This window comes from Coptis chinensis, chromosome 6 (genome assembly GCF_015680905.1).
Source record: "Coptis chinensis isolate HL-2020 chromosome 6, ASM1568090v1, whole genome shotgun sequence".
Lineage (NCBI taxonomy): Eukaryota > Viridiplantae > Streptophyta > Magnoliopsida > Ranunculales > Ranunculaceae > Coptis > Coptis chinensis.
In genome coordinates this window covers 24,195,293-24,215,717 of record NC_141461.1, presented here as the reverse complement: position 1 = coordinate 24,215,717, position 20,425 = coordinate 24,195,293, and the positions used below count along the sequence as shown (strand labels likewise).

Here is a 20,425-nt window from a genome sequence, read left to right as displayed (position 1 = left end):
GGTGGACCGCGCCCTTTGCAAAGCAAATCCAAGCGCAGGGTGCACCTTACACGAGAAAGAGAAAAAAACACTATTTTTCTCTACATTTTCCTTTCCTTTCCCTAAAATTTTTAGGTCTGGACCATAGACTCAAAACCATTTCCATTCCCCTAATTTTGTTTCCGCACGAAAATCAGCCTTTTCTTTCCATAGGCAAACAAACACCAAAAAAACTATGGAAAAGGTAGACCACACCTCTTTTCCTTTCCTTTCCCTAACATTTTCTCTAGAACAAAAAGGCCCTTAATAATTTCATACCCCTAGACCAAGAAAGTAGATATTCAGTAGGAGTTTGTGCATATGTATATATATATTTATGTAGAGTTTCTCTATTGGACTTCTGTTGAATAACCTGAAAACAAGATTTCAATGTATAAAAACGTAAAACAAATATATTAGTCTTCCACTTCACTCAAAAACAACAAAAAAATAACGTAAATTAAAATGTACCTATCCGCAAAAATGGCAAGTGCAGGTGCAGTTGATCCATAATTGTTGTTCCATCAAGCTGAAGTATCTTCAGTATATCTATCTTTTTGTGACTCCGAATCTGCAAAGCCTCCCAAACAACCAGAAAACCTCCCATATTTTTCTTTGACCTTTTTTCTTTCGTCAATATTTGGAAACAAGCGTTCGAAACAACCACCCTGTTCATATCTCCCCATCACGATGTGGGGGCCACACGCTGGGCAAACCACTTAAATCCACGTAACTGAAAAACAAATAATATTTGGGCGGTGGTGTGCTTACGTACTAAAGATAAAGAGATTAATAAAAAAAATAATAATAATAAATGTCTTTGACGACTACACGCTCCGCCTCTATAAAAAGTCAATATAAAGACTTTGTAGATTCATGAGCTAATCAAAAACTGATTCGTGTCTACATCTTCATCCTCAAAACTCAAACAAACAGAACTACTTACACACTTCTGTCTCTTTCTCTTACACACACAAAACACGTTCCAATCTTTCTTTTTTTTTTTTTTTGTTGAATTTCAGCTACTTTTCTTACAACCAGTTGAGGTTGCTAGCTAAGTAAGTTGTTATTGTCTACTACTCTGTTTATTTGTTGAATTCAAGTAATGGATTACTGCTAATCTAGTGCTTATTAAGTCAACAACCATCATTAACTTTTTATTCTTATAGATGATCAGTTTTTCTTTTTTAGTATTTTTTTTTTTTGTTGTTGCCATATTTGGAAATCGATTAGAATTTTTTAAAAAAAAAAAAGACTTTCTGGATGAACAATTCAACTTTCTTCATTGGTTGGCTACAATGATATGGGAAGGAGTTAGTAATGATAGATAAAGCTAGTTTTTTTTTATTAGTTGATAATTAAAACCTTGGTTACCAGATAAATTATAATATACAAGTTAAGATTTCCTAATTCAGCTTAGATTCTTTTCATCTTCTATTCACTAAGCATGGTTTTAGACAAGCTTAAGAGCCAGACGCCTTTTTAGAATTCAAAACCTGACAAGTGATGAGTCGTTTTAGAGTCCACTTATTTTTGACACATTGAGAGGTGGTACTTGACGATGAATAACCACGTGTACACTAGTGTAGTACAGGACACAAATATTGAAGAATGCATGCTGTTCTTTGGAAAAGTATTTTCAAGTTATAAATTTTCAAAGTGGGTTCAGTGTTGAGAAGAACAAAGTGTGATTGTTAGATGGAAACAACTATTGTAGGACCCATAACTAACAAAGTGTCGTAGTTTTAGCATAGTTTGAACCAAATTGGTGTTATTCATCAATAATATAGGAGCAATACTGAACTTGAGAGACTTCGTGTGACAAAATCATGTATATGCATTTCTTCTTGTTACATCAGTAGTTTGGGGATGCATATGTTTATTTTTTCCAAGGGATTTTATTTGTTTTTGTCAAAAACATTTCACATTGACCCCTTTCTGTAATCTGCAAAGTTGCTTTTCCTTTATTTTCTTTTTTATTAGTCTTGATATCTTCTTACAATCTCTAGAATCTCCTTCCCAGCCTCTCATTCTATTACTGTCTTTGAGGTCTTAAGTACTTTGTTAATGTAATTTTTTTTTTCTTCGCTTGCTTCTTTTTTTGTGGAGATTGTTTTCCGAGCGACACTTTAAGATATGCTCAAGGTTGTATTGAGAGTCGGATGTTTTTTTAGACATTGTCTCTTTATTTTAAACATCTGGACTCTATTTCGCATATTTTCCTTTTAATGGGTCTTCCCTTACTGAGTTCACTTTTCTTCAAGAGTAGGAGCAGTACAGCCTTTTTAAAATGCATATGGAGTTTACTTTCCTTAACATTATAGTGAAAACAGTTTTGTTTGAAAGAAACAAAAGATGTTTGGGATATTCGTGGGTACTTTAGGTGGACTCTTGTGTTTATTTGTTTTGTTAGGTGGTTATATGTGAATATTTTAGTTTTTGGACATTATCCATGGTGACTGTAATCCAGAGATATCTAATTCCTAAATTGCTCTTAGTTCCTGTTATTCCAATGATTTCTGTGTACTTGCTTTACCTTTGAATGTTGTTTTCTTGGTACAATAATAATTATGATGGTCTTCTAACTTTCATGATTTTCTTGTGTCTGCATTTCCCCAGAACCCAGTCTTGAGATTAAATGGAGGAAACAGGGAATACAAAAGAAAATTCTCCTGAATATTCTCTACCTTCTTTATTATCTTCTCAGTCTTCTGCAGACCTTGAGTCTGAATCTCCAAGTTCCACAACTTTTAATGATAAACAAGAGCCTGTAAAGCAGTTCAAGTCGACAGAAACTTATGAATTAGCGAATGAATCCAGTGTTTCCAATGGCACGCTTCCTGCTTCGTTGTCTTCTAAAGATGCTACAAATATCAATCTAGAAGCACCTAGTTCCACAACTGTTCATGAAATACAACAGACTGGTAATGCTGAAAGTGCGACACCAGTCGTTTCGGACGACCCACTATTGGGCAAAAATGCCCTTCTATCATCACAGGATAAAAAGGAATCAGAACCAAAAGTTGAGGAAATTGTGGGAGAGACATTGGAAGCCAATGACATCCCAGTCACCAGTTCATCGGAAGCATTGAATGCACATATGAGGGATACTCTAGAAGTGGAGAATGATGCTTCTGTGAGCGTTTCTGATGCTGGGGTCAGCAATTTGCCTTTGGATGCCTACAGTGAAGTAAAAGGCTCTCAAGATGACCGTCACAGTGTTGATCAAGCAGGTGATCACAGTCATTACCAAGTAGAGGTCACAAGCATACCCTTAACGCCGTTCATTGATCCTTCTACACGTCGAAAAGATGTTAAGCAAAAAAAGGTTGTTGAAAACAGAGGGCTGGTAGATACTGCTGCACCTTTCGAATCCGTCAAAGAGGCTGTCTCCAAGTATGGGGGAATTGTGGATTGGAAAGCCCATAAAGTTCAGACTGTGGAGGTAAACTTCTACTCTCTCGATAAATTTGTAGTCATGTCTTTTTGGTAAGATCAATCATATTGGATTCAAATACTTTGTCATTTTATTGTTCACGTCTCCAATTTCCATTATTTCTCTTTTTTTGACAAGGGAATAGTAATAACTCATAGATATTCGTCTTATATTAATATTTTTTTCCTCATCTTTTCCTATTATGAATTATATTTGAAGCCTCTACTTGTTTTACTGTAAAACTTAAAAATTTATGAAAAACAGGGAATTGTGAAGTAAGATACAATAGAAATCATTCGAATTGTTAGACTAGGACTGATACAGAAACAATGAGAAATCCCAAAGAAGTTACAATTTCTGGGCTTTGATCCAAAACAGTGCCTAAAATCCCAATAATCATGATTACATTCTTCTGTGATGCACTTTATTGTATATCTCTATGGACTCTTCCCCTTGCTTTTAAACGTTATGTACTTCTTTGGCTACATACAGAGGCGCAAGCATGTAGAAAGTGAACTAGAGAAGTCGCAGAAAGATATCCCAGAGTACAAAAAACTGTCTGAGGCCGCTGAAGATGCCAAAGCCCAAGTACAAAAAGAGTTGGATGGCACAAAGAGGCTCATGGAAGAACTGAAGTTGAACCTAGAGAGAGCACAAACTGAAGAGAACCAAGCGAAACAGGATTCTGAACTTGTGAAACTCAGGGTGAAAGAGATGGAGCAAGGGATTGGAGATGAAGCAAGTGTTGCAGCAAAGGCACAGCTTGAGATTGCAAAAGCCAGGCATACTTCTGCAGTCACAGAACTGAAATTTGTCAAAGATGAGTTGGAAAAACTACATATAGAGTATGCTTCTTTAGTTGCCGAGAAGGATATGGCTCTTAAGGAGGCTGAGCATGCTGTTTCTGCATCCAAAGAAGTTGAAAACACAGTGGAGGAACTAACTCTCGAGCTAATTTCTGCCAAGGAATCCTTGGAATCTGCACATACTGCACATCTCGAAGCAGAAGAGCAAAGAATTGGAGCGGCTATGGCCAGAGAGCAAGATTCTCTTAATTGGGAGAAGGAACTAAAGCAGGCAGACGGAGAACTACAGAAGCTTAACCAGCAACTTCTGTCAACAAAGGATCTCAAGGAAAAGCTGGATGCTGCATCATCCTTGTTACTAAATCTAAAATGTGAATTAGTGGCTTACATGGAAGCAAAACTGAACGAGGACTATGGTACTTCGTTTAGTGAGCTAGAGCCGAAAATTGAAAATCACGCAGATTTACAAGCAACGGTTACTTCAGCGAAGAAGGAGCTCGATGAAGTAAGGCTCAAAATTGAGAAGGCAACAACAGAAGTTAATGTATTGAAAATCGCATCGATGTCACTTAAGTCAGAACTTGAAAAAGAAAAGTCTGCATTTGCTACCATGACACAGAGAGAAGGAATGGCAACAGTAGCAGTTGCATCTCTTGAAGCGGAAGTGAACCGGACCTTGTCAGAAATAGTTAGTATTCAGATGAAGGAGAAGGAAGCTAGAGAGAAGATGGTTGAACTGCCAAAGCAACTACAGCAAGCAGCTATGGAAGCAGATCAGGCAAAATCAATTGCACATTTGACCCGTGAAGAGCTGTGGAAAGCAATTGAAGAAGTGGAGCTGGCCAAGGCCGGTGCAAGTACCGTGGAGAGCAGAGTAGATGCTGCGCGAAAGGAGATAGAGGCTGCCAGGGCATCAGAGAGGTTAGCTCTAGCGGCAGTAAAAGCATTGCAAGAGAGTGAATCAGCTCCAAGCACAGATGAGGCAGATGAATCTACAGGAGTGACACTCTCTTTAGAGAAATATTACATGCTCAGCAAGAGAACCCTTGAGGCTGAGGAACAAGCAAACATGAAGGTGGCAACTGCCGTTTCCTTAATAGAAGTGGCCAAGGAATCCGAGCTGAAAAGTTTGGAGAAACTAGAGGAAGTGAATAGGGAAAAAGCTGCCAAGAAGGAATCTTTGCGTATTGCATTGGAAAAGGCTGAGAAAGCTAAAGAAGGGAAGCTAAGTGTAGAACAGGAGTTGAGGAAATGGAGAGCCGAACATGAGCAGCGAAGGAAATCGGGTGATACTGGTTACGGAGTAGTGCCACCTAAAAGCCCACGAATGAGTTTTGAGGAGAGACCAAAGAGCTTTAATATGAGACCAGATGTTACTATTCGTGCTCAGCCCGTGTTTGAGCCTCTAACAGACACGAAGGCGCTAAAGAAGAAGAAGAAACAGCTCTTGCCACGTTTGATGATGTTTTTGGCCGGAAGGAAAGCAGAGGGAGTGAAGTCTGTATAACTCCCAATAGCGCTCAACCTGCGTCTTCACACCAAATTTCATACCATTTAAATTCAGGAGTTGATCTGCGGCAACTGTCTATATTTTGTACAGGCGTGAGATCCTTGTTTGATAAGCTGACCCAGCTAAAATTTCAGTCCACTAGGAGTGCATGTATGATGGCAGGTTGCTTATAGTACGGAAACCTGGTTCCTTTGGGAATGTGTATTATTGAATAGTTACAGAAAGGTAATAAGTTTGTAATAATTTATTTGTATAGGCTTGTAATGAATAGAGAATATTTCATATATAAGGCTAAGTCCAATGGTTTGGTGCATGAAAACACCAAATCACACTAGTACAGTAGATAGGGTTAGTGGGATGGAGTTTATGGAGGGGTGACTTCGGTTTCGGATGGTAATATTCTTTCCAAATCCGATCCAATTATTTGTCCGATAACAATATATTTTCCGAATTCAAAAAGTTTGGAAAATCGGAAAATTTTCGGAAATTAGAGAATCCGTAAAATATGGAAGTAAATCGGAAATTTGAATTATATAATCAAATTCTCTTAGAATAACTATTTTTTATCTATTTAATACATTCATTTAGCAATCATTTTGAAATGTATTAATTTTAAAAAACAACTTAGACCTTTTAACTTGTTCATTCAACAAATTTTTTATTCATGCATGTTAATGTATTAATTCAATAAATAGAAATATGGGATAAATTGAGACATGTACTAGAATGAAAATATTGATTTCTTGAATTATGAGAGAGACAATGTTTTATTTCTCTAGGATTTTTATTTGGTTTGTAAACTATATGTAGTTTTAATTTAGTAACTATATAAAGTAGACCGGATATAAAAATTCATAAATTAATCGGAAATTGGATCGGATCGGATTTTGAAAGCATATCTAATTCCAATCCAATTATTTTTCGGAAAAATTGGATATCGGAATTTCGGATATCGAAACACAAATATCATTGTCAAATTCAAAAAAATATCAGATCGGAATTCGGAAAAATTGGGTTTTCGTAAAAAAGAGACACCCCTAAGTTTATGTGTCGAACAAATATGTAAACCATGCTAAGCATCGGTTTTTTTTTTTCTAGTCTTGAAACTCGTCATTCGAGATCTATAGTTAGTATGGTTTATTTGGATTCTAATTCTAATTGGTAATTATAATTATATAGGGGAGGCTCACTTTCTTTCTTTTTTCTTTTTTTTTTAATAGAGAATAATCATGTTATTTAAGTGATATTAGGGAGGTTTTTCTAAATTATTAATAAAAGAGGGCTTATTCTAATTTCAATGGGGGAAATGGGGGACAATTATATAATTTAAGTGACAATAGTGGAAAGGGGTTTTGAAAACCCGGCTATCATATAGTGTAAGGCTAAGTCCAATGGTGCGGCAAAACACCAAATTTTCCCGTAAAATGTGATCCAATGGTACGTTAAAACGTTAACCGGCCAATGCTATTGTTATAAATTTCGCTATGTATACAGTCATTTTTAACGATATAGCGTATGCTCTGCACGCCAAAATGAATGGCGACTAGAGAAAAAATTCCAAATAAATCTGTACACTTTGTGGTAGCGGTTAGAATTTCTATTTAATTTCGAAATAACTCTACACGCCACTCACTGTGGCGGTTAGAATTTCAATTCATATTTCCACCCGCCACTCACTATAGCGGTTAGAATTGAATTCTCTATTTTAAGTTTTTTTAATAAATTAGTTTGTGCAATTACCATTCTATCCTACCCTTTTATATATTTTTTTTGCTTTAGTTGTATTTCTTTGTTCTAATTTCAATTTTAAGATTAAATTTATTCCGATTCGCAACAACTTAATTAATTATTAAAATAAAATATTTATTGAAAAAAAAAAAACAAATTAAAAGGGAATACATTAAAAATGCATCAAATACGTACGAAACATTTAAAATACTTAATCAAATTAATCAATCGCTTTCTTCCCCGTATTCTTCAAAGTGCAAATTTCTTGAAGCAGTTCGTGCATTGCAAAGAGTTTGATCTTTCAAAATTTGTTTCTTTGCGTTTTTGTACCATTCTTTTTATTGAGGTGTCATAGTCGATGTATTTGTGTTCATAAACTTCTTTTGCCATGCCACTGTCTCACGTAATTTTTTTTTTTTTTGCAAGTTTAATCCTTAAAGGATTAGATGCTTCACTTTCATAGAATTTTTTCCCATAGTCAGTCACTGCCTTAATGGCTTCCATCGCTCGTTGAGATTGTCACGCTAATTCTTTGAGAGAAGTTTCATTTTGATTGTCAACTCTTTCTTTTTGTTTTGATTTGTCTCTTCCACAATCCGGTCTTTTTGATGAACCAGGTCCTTGCATTTCATAATCAAGTGTTTCCTCCATGCCATTTTGTTCGTTTAATGGAGTTGGAGACCCGTTATGAAAATTAGTTTGAGAGAAACAAGGTGTAGTTGGAATTGAATGTCGCGCCCGTTTTTCGTAGTTTTTCAAAATAAACCACGCATTATCAAATTTGAAGGGTTTATTATCTGAAGACTTGGTGACATACAACTTCCTTGCTTGCTCCATCTGTAAAAAAAAATAAAAATAAATAGTTTGAGTTTAATCAAATATATTATAGCTAAATAATTGATATATATATATAATAGCTTACAATGTCCATTTCATTAGTTCCTGATCTGTTCATATCCTCTGCTTGATTCAAACATCCACGAAATAAAGTAACTGTTTTATTTATAAGTTACCAACGATTTGTAACACTTCTCATAATTTGTGCCTCTGTAAAACTCCGTATCATCTTCTGATTCTCAAATTGTTCTTTAATTTTATCCCACTCCGTATTATACCTGTTTGCAGAAGTGGGTGTTGTATCGACAAGAGATTGAAGAATTGGGCGGGAAAAGAAATAAAAAATTCGGGAGATTTGAATAGCAAGAGTTTTGGTTAAATTTCTTTTACTGTTTTTCTTATTTATTTGTTGAATTTCGATGATAAAGAGAGCAACAGATGGGAGAAAGGACAAAAGAGTTAAGAGAAACTTCCATACGCCAAAGGCAATAGCGGCCAGAGAAAATAAAAATTATTTTGCACCCGCCATCTCCAATGGCGGCTAGAATCAGAAAAAAATAATTTGTTTACTCTTATGTGCTAAAACCCTAAAACCCATTAGACACACAAACGCCATCCCACTAATCCTATCTACTATACTAGTGTGATTTGGTGTTTTCACGCACCAAACCATTGGACTTAGCTTAAGAGATGGGTTTTAGCTAGGGGTGTGCACGGGTCGGGTTTGGAGTAAAACGGACCAAGTCGGTTTAACAGTATATGAATCCGAACCGACCTGATCTCAAATTGGAAACCGATCCGAAAAAATTGGGTCGGTTCGTCGGTTTTTGCGGTTACAAAACAGATTCCAAGATATCTCCAAAAAAAAAACGTAAATATTAAAATTTGATCATTCAGATCAAGTGATTTTAGGCAAAGAAAAAAAACCCAATTTTTAAATTTTAAAGGTATATTAAGCAAAAAAAAAAAAAATCATCTATCTTTAAAAAAATTGATTTCATAATCTTTTTGGTAGTGTTGTAACTCATTCTTGAATTGCTTTCAATGGCTTTCAATGCTTTTTTATTCAAAGCACCAACCAAAATTAATGAAGGAGTGATATTTTTTTGATCTACCAACAATTAAAATAAAAAAATAAATAAAGAAGAAGGAGAAGAAAAAGAGAGTAAACCACATACTAACTTAAAGAAAAAAGAGAAAATGTGATAAGGGAAAAATGGAGGAAAGTAGGAGTGGGGGCGGCTAGTAGATGAGAGAGATGAAGTTATGAGTAGGGTTTTTTTGTTATCTTTTATCTCAAGATCTAATGGCTACGAATAGATCTCGCAAATCTAAGGGTTAGAAACTAAGGTTGTGTTTGATATCCCTATTTAACATGTTTTTTTACCATGGCAAATATTTTTTGGATTTGCCGCCATGATTTTGATGGCAAATTTTACGCCACAAAGCAAAAAAGAAAAAACAAAATCTCACTCTCTCTCCCTTCGCGAAGAACAACAATGGAGTCGCCTGCCGTGGATTTCTTTCAAATCTTTTTGCCATTGGGAAAACATTTTCTTTTTCTCTCTCTCGATTGATTCTCTCAACAAAAAACTTCTCTTTTACACAGCGCTCTAGATGGAGCTAGAGGTGCTATCAATGAACTTATAAAGTTGTTGAGTAGTTTTTATGTGAGTGTCTCAGTTCCATCTCTCTCTCTCTCTTGATTTGGTTTGAATTCAATACCCATGTTTAACCACTATTTTGATTAAATTGCTAGGTGTTTATAATTTAATAGCATGAATCTACTAATTTTTAATTCTAACTCTAGTTGTTAATTAATTAATTCAACATAACAATAGTAAGAATTGATCATATTATACACTAGTATAAAAGTTATTAGTTCACCTGTCTTGACTTTGAAAGTATGTTAGTTTAGCTGTTGGTGCTACGAATTCAGTATTTTATATGAAAATGACAATCTGATATTCTAGAACGAATTCGTTTACATTCTTGAAAGACTGTGCAAGCTCATGTGACTTCCCAGACCATTCTTATATTATGTTTTTCTTCGATTTTATTTGATTCACATTTGTTGAGTTTATTTGTCACTAAATTTTATCATAGAAATTGTATGCTTTGGTGTAAATAACTTAAATGGTAATCTCATGGTTTAAAGAAGAAGAAGAAGAAGAAGAGGGGTGTGATTTGTGAACATAATGGTGGGAGGCAGACATACCATGTTGTGAGAGACGCAGTTCTGGATTTAACTAATAGCAATTGTTGGGTTAGTTTGTGTGTTTTTGTACTTAACTTTAAAAATACATAATGGATCTTTAGCTAAAATGGGAGAGCTCTTGGGAGTTGGAATGCATCTTCATGCATCCCAGGTGATGGTGTTTCAAATCCACCAGGATCCTTTTTCTTTCTTATCATAGGTTTATTTATGGCAGTGTGATTGTGTATGGTTGTATGCGTGCATGTGGTTCTGCATTTTGCATGATTATAGGAGTGTGTGTTTGTGCTTGCTGGTGTGTGGACTCTTGTGGGTGTTGTGTGGACTGGCGTGTGTGTATGTAGTGACTGGTGTGCATGTGTGTAGACGTGTAGTGACTGGTGTGTGTGTGTGTGGACTAGTGGTGACTACTGTATGTGGTGGGGGTGTGTGTGTGTGCTGTGTGGACTGGTGTGTTTGTGTGTAGGCGTGCAGTGACGTGTGTGTGTGTGTGGACTGATGGTGGTGTGTGTGTCAACTGGTGGTGGTGTGTGGTGGTGGTGTGTGTAGTGACTGTTGTGCTGTGTGTAGTGACTGTTGTGCTGTGTGTGACGTGTGTGTGTGTGTGGACTGGTGGTGGTGTGTGTCAACTGGTGGTGGTGTGTGTAGTGACTAGTGGTGTGTGTAGTGACTGGTGGTGGTGTGTGTGGACTGGTAGTGACTGGTGTGTGTGGTGGTGACTGGTGGTGTGTGATGCTGCTGCTGTTGGGTGTTGTTGCTCTGTTGCTGATGTTGTTGCTGCTGCTCCATCTAGGGTAAACTTTTGTATCGTCCTTTATGTATTATAGCCGCATGCAGTAACATGTTTGCTTTCATTTCAGAATGTTTCATTCTCATAGTAATAGTGCTTTCAATTGTTTCAACTCTCTCAGTAGGATGTAGCATTATGGTGAATGCCTAACTGAAATGGCAGAGTTTTGTTCACTGTGATTTACCAGCACATTGTCCTACATCCCTTTCACAACGAGCTGAGGAAGGGTTGGCCACTGTCTTTGATGTACTCAAGTGAACACACTGACACTTCACTTACGCAAGTTGATGTATACGTCTGTTCATTTTTATTTTTTTTGGTATCGTTATATAAAATTGGAAGATGGATGAAAGGATTCTACAAATTGTTTCTAGGAACAATTCTTCTATAAGTCTAAAGTGAACTTCCAGATGTTACAAATAAAGTATTGCGTCTATATATTTTAACTTGAGAATCATGTCGATTATGTATGGTATACTCTCAGATATAAGTTTACTCCCTCCCTAGTCCCTAATCTAGAGATGTTTAACTCCACTAATGGCATGGTAAAAATCAATGAAGAAATAATAACTTTAATTCTTGAGAGTCACAAGAAGTGATGGACGTACCTCTACCGCTTGCCATGTTGCGCCCCCTAGTTGGAAGTTTGGTTAGACCTTTGAAGGCAAGAACTTAAGGTAGAAAGCCTGCAATACTGCTAACATACAATTCTAATGACCACATCAATCATCTTTTGTTTCTTGTAACTTAAAGTTTGGTTCCTGCTAAGTCATAAAGTGTGATTGCTGCACTCATGCAAGCATGGGTTTCGTATTGTGTATTAGAGTGCTATTTTTATGTAATATTAGTTAAGCTAAGTCGAAAAAAGGGTGTTTGGACTTGGGTGCAAGAAAATGAGCTCTTTCTCTTGATGATTAGTTGATAGCATTGTGAAATTGTGACCAGTTGCTATTAATAAGTAGGGTTAATTGGCCTAAGCGTTTCATCATCTTCGAATTCATCATCTTCGAATTCATTTAAACAAATTGCATACTCGAGAGCACCTTTGCCGATTTTTAGACCTTTCACTACTGAGTACATGAATGTTGGAAACTTTTCAATTACGGTTTAGAAAAATACTAGAAATTAGGGACGATTAATTTTGCAATGTTGGAGACATGCAGTATGCGTATATACCTTTGATTTAAAGTGTTGAAACTATCCAATTACATGAACCTATCACTTTGGATTTGGAAGATTCAAAAGGAGATTCACCTGGGACTTTGACTTTAAACGTTTTATCAAATCCATCTACATAGTAAACTTGTGTCTTGCATACGACGGTAGTAGGCATACGACGGTAGTAGCTAAGAGATTAACATCGTGTCTTTCAATGGAACCATATATAAATAAAATAAATTTACAAATAAGAGTAGCTATAATTTTTAAATCTCAAATATTTTAAAAGCACAAAAAATGAAAAAATGAAATATTTGTCATGGCAAATTGGGACAATCAAACAGCAGCAAATGGTTGCAAATAAGAGCAAATGATATTTACCACAGTATCATCAAACAGTGGCAAATTTAATTTGCCACAAGTTATTTGCAATTGTCACATAGCAAATTTGTTACTGGCAAATGGTGACAAAATTTGCATTTGCCACAGCTCTTATCAAACACAGCCTAATAGTTTTAGAAAGCCAAGCAATAAGCGGGTCGGTTCGGTTTTTAGTGGATTTGATCTTTGAAAACTGGCGACCGATTGAACCCATCGATTTTCCATAATATTTAACCGAACCGAACCGAACCAACTAGAATAGAAAACCTATCCAAACCATTCGGTTCGGTCCAATTCGTCGGTTATGTCGGTTTTATGCACACCCCTAGTTTTAGCGTCCCCCAACTAGATGTGGAAATTAGGGTCTCCCCCCTGAATACACACAAAAAAAAAAAACACGGTCAACTTGGCTCATCTAGTAGGGGGTAATACTAGTTAACCTTTTATTTTTTTCAATTCTAGCCGCCAGTGGCGAGGGCCGGTGCAAAACACGTTTTTTTTTTTTTCCAATTCTAGCCGCCATTGGAGAGGGCCGGTGCAAAACAATTTTTTTTCTCTCAGCTGTCATTGCCTTTGGCGTATGAAAGTTTCTCTTTACTCTTTTGCCCTTTCTCCCATCTGTGCTCTCTTTATCATCGAAATTCAACAAATAAACATAAGAAAAACAATAAAAGAAAATTAACCAAAACTATTCAAATCTCTAGTATTTTTTTTATTTCTTTTCCTGCCCAATTCTTCAATCTCTTGCCGATACAACACCCACTTCCACAAACATGTATGATTTTTCTTCTATTTCTATAATTTTGTTTTTAAGTTTTAATTTTATTGAAACTCTGGAGTTGATAATTTCATATATTTAATTCATTGATTGAAAACATCAGGAGAGAGAGAATAGGGGTTAAAAGGTAGTAAGTTTCCACTCAGATTATTATGGTATTGATAAATTAGCATCATCATCTAACTAAGTCTCACGAAATGGCAGTATTAACAAAACCAAGGAGGGTAGCATTAGATGTGGAGATTTATAGAAATTAGTTTCAGCTCACGTACTTGGTAAGGATGGATTCAACGACACCTTGAGCTATGGGGTGATAACTATCGCCAACTTCAGCAAATAGTCTTTTAGCTAATATCTTGAGTGGCGGGTGGAAATTATGAGTGGAAATTCTAACCGCCACAGTGATAGGCATGTAGAGTTATTTGGAGATTAAATCGATTTATTTGGAAATTCTAGCTGCTACCCATAGAGGCGTGTAAATTTCTTTCAAATTTTTTCTCTAGTTGCCACTCGTTCTGGCGTGCAGAGCATACTCTATATTGTTAAAATTGACGGTATACATAGCAAAACTTATACCGATAGCGTTGGCGGGTTAGCGTTTTGACGTACCTTTAGATCACAATTTACGTGACATTTAATGTTTTGCCTACCATTGGACTTAGCCTAATTGTGCGAGTTTCTTTGGATTTCGACATTTATAGAGGAATAAAGGGTGAACTAGTTTTCGAACCCGTCCTACGAACGGGTGCCGTTATATTAAATTATTTTAACAAATATTAGCAACTATGCATAGCTATGAGATATGATTTTTTTTTAATCACTCATTCAAATTAAAATGGAAGCAGCAGACATTGATAAAACCCATTAGTTAATCTCTGATTTTATTTTTGTAATATATCTGATTAGAGCAATTTATCTCTTCAAAGATAAATGATTACATTTATTACTAAAAATATGATTCCATATATGTAAAAATGTCTGATAAGTCGTCTCATCTCCAAGATTGAACAGATAATTACGTAGAGAGAATCATAACTCTACCATTTCCTATTTATAATTGGCTTTAGATAATCAATATATTTTTTAGAGGGTTAAGTTTTTGAAATTTGAAATTTATAGATCAATTTATTGTTAGTAAAACACTTTAAAATTACAATTAACCAAAAAAATATAAATGTTAAATATGTTTACCTTTTTATTGAATTTGTTGAGACTCGAGTACCGTTCTTTATTCTCCTTGATCATGAGTTTGGTATTGTCTAAAATAATACTTCTAATATCTGTACTGGATATTCCTCGACGTGGTTCAATTTTTCTAACCTAAACTTTAAAAAGTTAGTGATATATAACATATAAAAATCATATTAAATAAAAAAAAAAACTTGACTTTGTTTGTTGTTTGATATTCCAGTCTTTTCAATGAATTTTGATGGTCATCCTTTAAAACTTATGATTTCAGACGATTACATCATTTCTCACCCTGACGCTTGCATTGTACATTCTGTTATGTATTGAACTTTCGTAAACAGGTTGATCCAGATTTAGCTTTTTAATTATTTATTCCAGCATGGGTTTGAATGACACTTCAATCCCTCCTGAATATTGCTCTGTTCTCATCTCCATAGTGATCCTTTTATGTGTTTTTGTATAAGATAACCAAGAAAAAAAATGTTATGTTCACATTGTAGTAAGTAGAAGATTATTTTTTTAATTGAAGACAATGTGAAGGTTGTGGAAATGGATTTTGGGCAATCTAGAGGGAGTACAAAGAGCAGGAATGGCTATTTAACCAATGATCATGTTGAAAGGGCAGATCAAAGATATTCACCACATTATCATGCAGAACTAAAGCAAAATTGTCTCTGCCACATGTTATTAGCAAAGATGAGCCCTAATGCTTGCAATAGACATTTTGTTGATTACTCAGTGAGTACAGAACAGAGCAGCTCCTATCACAACTTAAGTGTGTCAAAACCTGATCCAAGTTTGTTAAGTATTTTTCAATTTTGGTCAAAGCTATTGTAATAAGGATGCTTTCTAGCTTATCCGGAAAATAAACATTATTTTGATATTGAAATTATATATCTAAAGCTACATGATGTTCTGTACTCATGTAAAATATCATAACAAACCTTAATTCCACAAAATATAATTTTTATTTCCTACCCTGTGTTTTCCTCCTCCATTTACATCCAAAAAATTTAATATGGATATGTTATCTTTCCTTGGCTTTGTTATCAGGCACATTGCAGCTGAGTGTTCCACCAAGTCATTGTGCTGGAATTGTTGTTAGCCTGGCCACATGGGCAGTGACTTCCAAAATGGGGTGACGTAGTAATGGTAGATCTTCTTGGTCGTGCTGGACACTTGGAAGAAGCCTTAAACCTTGTAGCGACGATGCCTATTGAGGCGTGTGTGGAGCACTGTTTGGTGTTTGTCAGATCCATGGAAATCCTTATTATAGAAAAAGGAGTTAGAAAGAAACCTGGCTGCAGCTTGATGGAAGCAGAGTATTGGATTATACATGAGTTATTTGCTGGTGACATTACGCACCCAAAGTCAAAAGAGATCAAGGAAGCACTGGAGGATCTTTTACAGACATCATTTGGACTATTTAGTACGACTGCTGGAATCCCCATTAGGATTGTAAAGAAACTCATAATTGATTGTGCTCTTGTGGTAATTTGTGGTGATTTAGGAGAGTTTATATAATGGAATTGCAAAACTGCCCCGATAATACTAAAAAAATCTAGACATCTAAGAATGTTGCTGACTGCCTAATTCTTTCGCACTACCAATGGTGTTTTTTTTTTTTAAAGTTCATCTGGTATTTAGCATTAGAATACTGAAGGAGGACCTCACTATCTCATTAATATTTGGAAGACACTGTCCAGTATTTACATTGTTGAATGTTCAGTGCATCCAATTATTTACAATTATTCACTTGCTATGATACGAATACCTACTCCAAAAGTGACAAATGACTTATATTTTTTTCGATATCGAACACAATATAACTTGAAGTAGTCAAATTTGAAAATCGAGTGTGCTAATATTATAAATTTAAACTAAAAATTAACGGACTCAATAGTTACAAACTTTCATAAATAAAAAGCATTAAACCTCGGCCATTAAAAAAATACTATGTGACCAACATAATAAAGTTTTGGTATTAAAGTAATAATCCTCATGGTTTTATTTTCTTTATTATGGAACTCTACATGGCTTTCATTCCTTTAATTTGTTTTTCGAGATAATATATTTTATCTTTGTTATGTTTATCATCAACCAAACAATCTAGCATAATATTTTTGAGGATATCGAGTTGATTCTGTTTCTCTTCAACTTCTATTCTTTTCTTCATAAGTTCTTTGAAATTGAAGTTTTCAATTTCCATATCACGTTCATCCTTTATAAACTGTATTGCGTGAAAAGCTGCTGAATCCTCTGCTTTTGCAACAGAATATGTTGGGCTTCCATCAATTTCTTTAACTATGACGTCTTCACTGTTAAAGAATAAGTCTTTTGGTACTTTTAATGTCACAGTGCTTTTGAATTGTCCGCTCTCTAATTCTGTGTTGTAGACTGGATCTTGTTGAATGTTAAGTCCTGCTTCTAGAATTTCCTTTAGCATTTTTTTTTTACATAAGCTGTAATTTTCATACGCCATTATCTGCAATATACATAATAAAATGAAGTCAATAAATAATTGTAAATAATAGAGAAGAGGAAGAAAGTAGGCTACCTGGTTTTTGGATATGTGTAGTTAAATTGTTTTTTTTAGGTTAATAGATTATGTTTTACCAAGTGATTGGAAGTTCACTTTTCGTAGGTTTTTAGTTTGTATATCTCTTAAATTTTGATATTTTGGAACATCGAGGTTCTCCTTTTTTGCAGCCTCCACTTTATTAGGAGCATGGATTATGACACGTGTCGAGTATTTTGAAATTTGGTTTTTGAGTTTTATGGTGTGTGCACGTGCAAAACGTGTGAGGGGTAATTGTTGCATTTTGAAAGGGCATCAAAAAACCACCTTATTTTAAATTAGATATATATTTTTTAATTAGGTAGAAGCTATTTGGTTTAGAAACCCATAAGTAGGGGTGTTCATGGGTCGGTTATGGGTCGGTTCTTACGGGTTTTGGTTCTGGCTCTATTTTTAGCGGTTCCTATCGGGTTCGGTTCTTTCGGGTTTTTTCTTATATTTTGAAAACCCGGACCCATACCCATTAATTAAGTCGGTTCCGGTTCCGGTTTCGGTTCCTTATCGGGTTATACATTTTTATTGCTAAAATTATTTTTTTTAGTTATATAACCGATATAAAAGTTGGTTTACAGCGACTATAACACTTGTCATCGATATTTTTGTCCTCTCATAAGAAGTAATGGTCCTAAATTCAATAATAATATTTGAAAGTTATCTAAAAATTTTAAATACATTCTCATATATTATATGTATGTGTATATTTTAAATCGAACATATGTATATTATATACTATATGTAATGCGTCATATATAGAATAAATACCACATGTACCACAATTGTTAGTTAGCATTACACGTATTCGTTATCTAATATATATACATGTAATATATCAAACACGTACACGTTCATGCATTAGTTAATATAGACAGTGCATAAGTTAATTCATAGTATACGACTATACGTATAGACGTAGACACGTAAACATTATTATTAATATTTATAATACACATATTTAATGTAATATTATAAAAGATGTATTTAATAACACACATTCACTATTATGCTAAATGTTATATATATTTAGTATAATTTTACACCTAACAAATATAGACTATATAAAATAATAATGTTTGGGTTTGTTTTTATTTAGTGTAATATAATACTAAATTCTATATATCAAAATCAAACTAATCGGTTCCGATTCCGGTTCGGTTACACATCGGTTCTTTACTATTCGGTTGTAGTGGTTTCGGTTCTTTATCGGGTCGGTTCTTGAAGACCCACTTTAAATTGGTCTAACATTTTAGAACCCAAACCCGCTATAAATGGTTCCGGTTCCGGTTTGGGTTCGGGTAATTGGGTACCCATGCACACCCCTACCCATAAGTATACTATTATTGTTGGGCCTGGGCCGAACAAATTGCGGGTATTGAATCTAAAATTCAATTCAAATTTGAATTGCTATCTCTTTTTCCCACGCAGCTTCCTTTCAAATGCCTGTTATGGAATGGTGAACCACGTCTAAAGTTGCTGCTTGTTCAGCTCGTGGAATTGCTTATCTTCATGAGAACTGTAAGCATCGTTTTTCTGAGAGGTGGTAAAAAGCTGATGAAACCGTTTGTGAGGTGTCAGTTTGCGTTTTTCTTGGTCACTCTTCAGTGCTTTGAATTGAAAATTGTAATTAATGCTTCTAATTTTAGTATGCCATGCTATCTAGTAATGACATATTTTGGGATTAATTAAAGATTTTAGTATGCCATGCTATCTAGTAATGGTATCTTTTGGGATTAATTAAGATTTTAGTATTTGTATAGAATTTTCTTTTTCAAAGATCTGTTTTAAGTGCTTTGAGGTCAATATTAGATCTTAAATGTTGTTTTATGGGATTTCTTTTTTATGCATGAAACTTTTGAGATATTCAAAGTCTGTTTTACTTATGGATTCTATGTTATCTTTTTTTTTTTGCAGCTCGAAGGAGAGACCCACTCTCGGGTATGTTTCTGTAGATTTCTTGTTTCCACTTAGTTTTTAGCTGTAGAGGATACCATTTAGTTCCTACTCATGCTTTTAGCCTCATCACCCAGAGCACTTATAACTCCCTTTTAATTTGTTTTTTCAATTAGCTAAAATCAGTTCAGCACCCTTCCCCTCCTTGGGAAAAGGAAATGAGACTTGCATAAGATTTTGAGGTGTCAAAATGCTTGTAATTTTCTCAAGTTCTACTGGATGCTTTTAATTAACTGCAACTCTAGAAACTTCTCCTTTGGACACCGCCTTAATATGTTTTATGTTTCGATATAATGCCACAGTTTTGTTTGGTGAAAAATCTTCGTATAATTTAATTCCCTTGTTAGACTTCAAGAAGCAATTTCCATTCCAAAGGATTAGGTTCCAGTTTAATGGATGACCTTAAAGACCGACTTTACTGTTAACAATGAAACGGTGTTATATAGATCATTGTTTACGGACGGTGGTAGCCACATTATAGCAATTCGTTTGTGCCAATTAGATTGAAATGTCAGATTGGTCCACTTTGAATAATATGTAAACTGTAGATAGGAGTGACTATATTAATGTTTTTTGGTTGTTCTTTATATGTTTTCGTTCTTCAAATTAGGTAATGATTTGTTGTGTTTTTTTTCCTGTATATTTAGTGGCACGCGGATCAAGACCCACAAACGGAATATAGCAGCTCCTCTGGACCCTGCCGCATTTGCAGATGTAGTGGTCCAGATATATCTGGTTCATAAGGTTAGGCACTGATTATTTTTGGAAAACACAAAGTTTATAAATAGAAAAAGTAATTAAGAAAATCAGGTGTAAGAGCTTTCTATATGAGCACTGTAGATATGTCACCTCTTTGAGATATCAGAGGAGACTGACATATCTGAAGTCATTGACACTGTGAAGCAATGTGTTAAGGATGCTAAACTGCCTGACGTTGAGGTCGTACGCATTCTATGGGATGTAATTATGGATGGTGTTCAATGGTCAGGGAAAAATCAGCAGCAAAATGCCAATGCTGCATTGCGCCAGGTTTGTGCTTTACCATTTCATTAGTT

The 20,425-nt window shown here is 35.1% G+C and overlaps 1 protein-coding gene and 1 long non-coding RNA gene across 2 annotated transcripts; both read left to right on the top strand.

Annotated features, from left to right (window-relative positions):
* The first annotated feature begins 896 nt into the window (after positions 1-896).
* LOC147492245 (protein WEAK CHLOROPLAST MOVEMENT UNDER BLUE LIGHT 1-like) lies at positions 897-6,059 on the top strand. Its single transcript, XM_086565085.1, has 3 exons — positions 897-1,076; positions 2,638-3,463; positions 3,947-6,059. The coding sequence occupies exons 2-3, from the start codon at positions 2,657-2,659 to the stop codon at positions 5,765-5,767; spliced, it is 2,628 nt and encodes an 875-aa protein (XP_086421211.1). The 5' UTR covers positions 897-1,076; positions 2,638-2,656; the 3' UTR covers positions 5,768-6,059.
* A 2,385-nt stretch (positions 6,060-8,444) lies between these two features.
* On the top strand, positions 8,445-11,786 carry LOC147492244 (uncharacterized). The gene is made up of 2 exons (XR_015199647.1): positions 8,445-11,344; positions 11,462-11,786. It is a non-coding gene; the product is annotated as an uncharacterized LOC147492244 (long non-coding RNA).
* Positions 11,787-20,425: the final 8,639 nt, after the last annotated feature.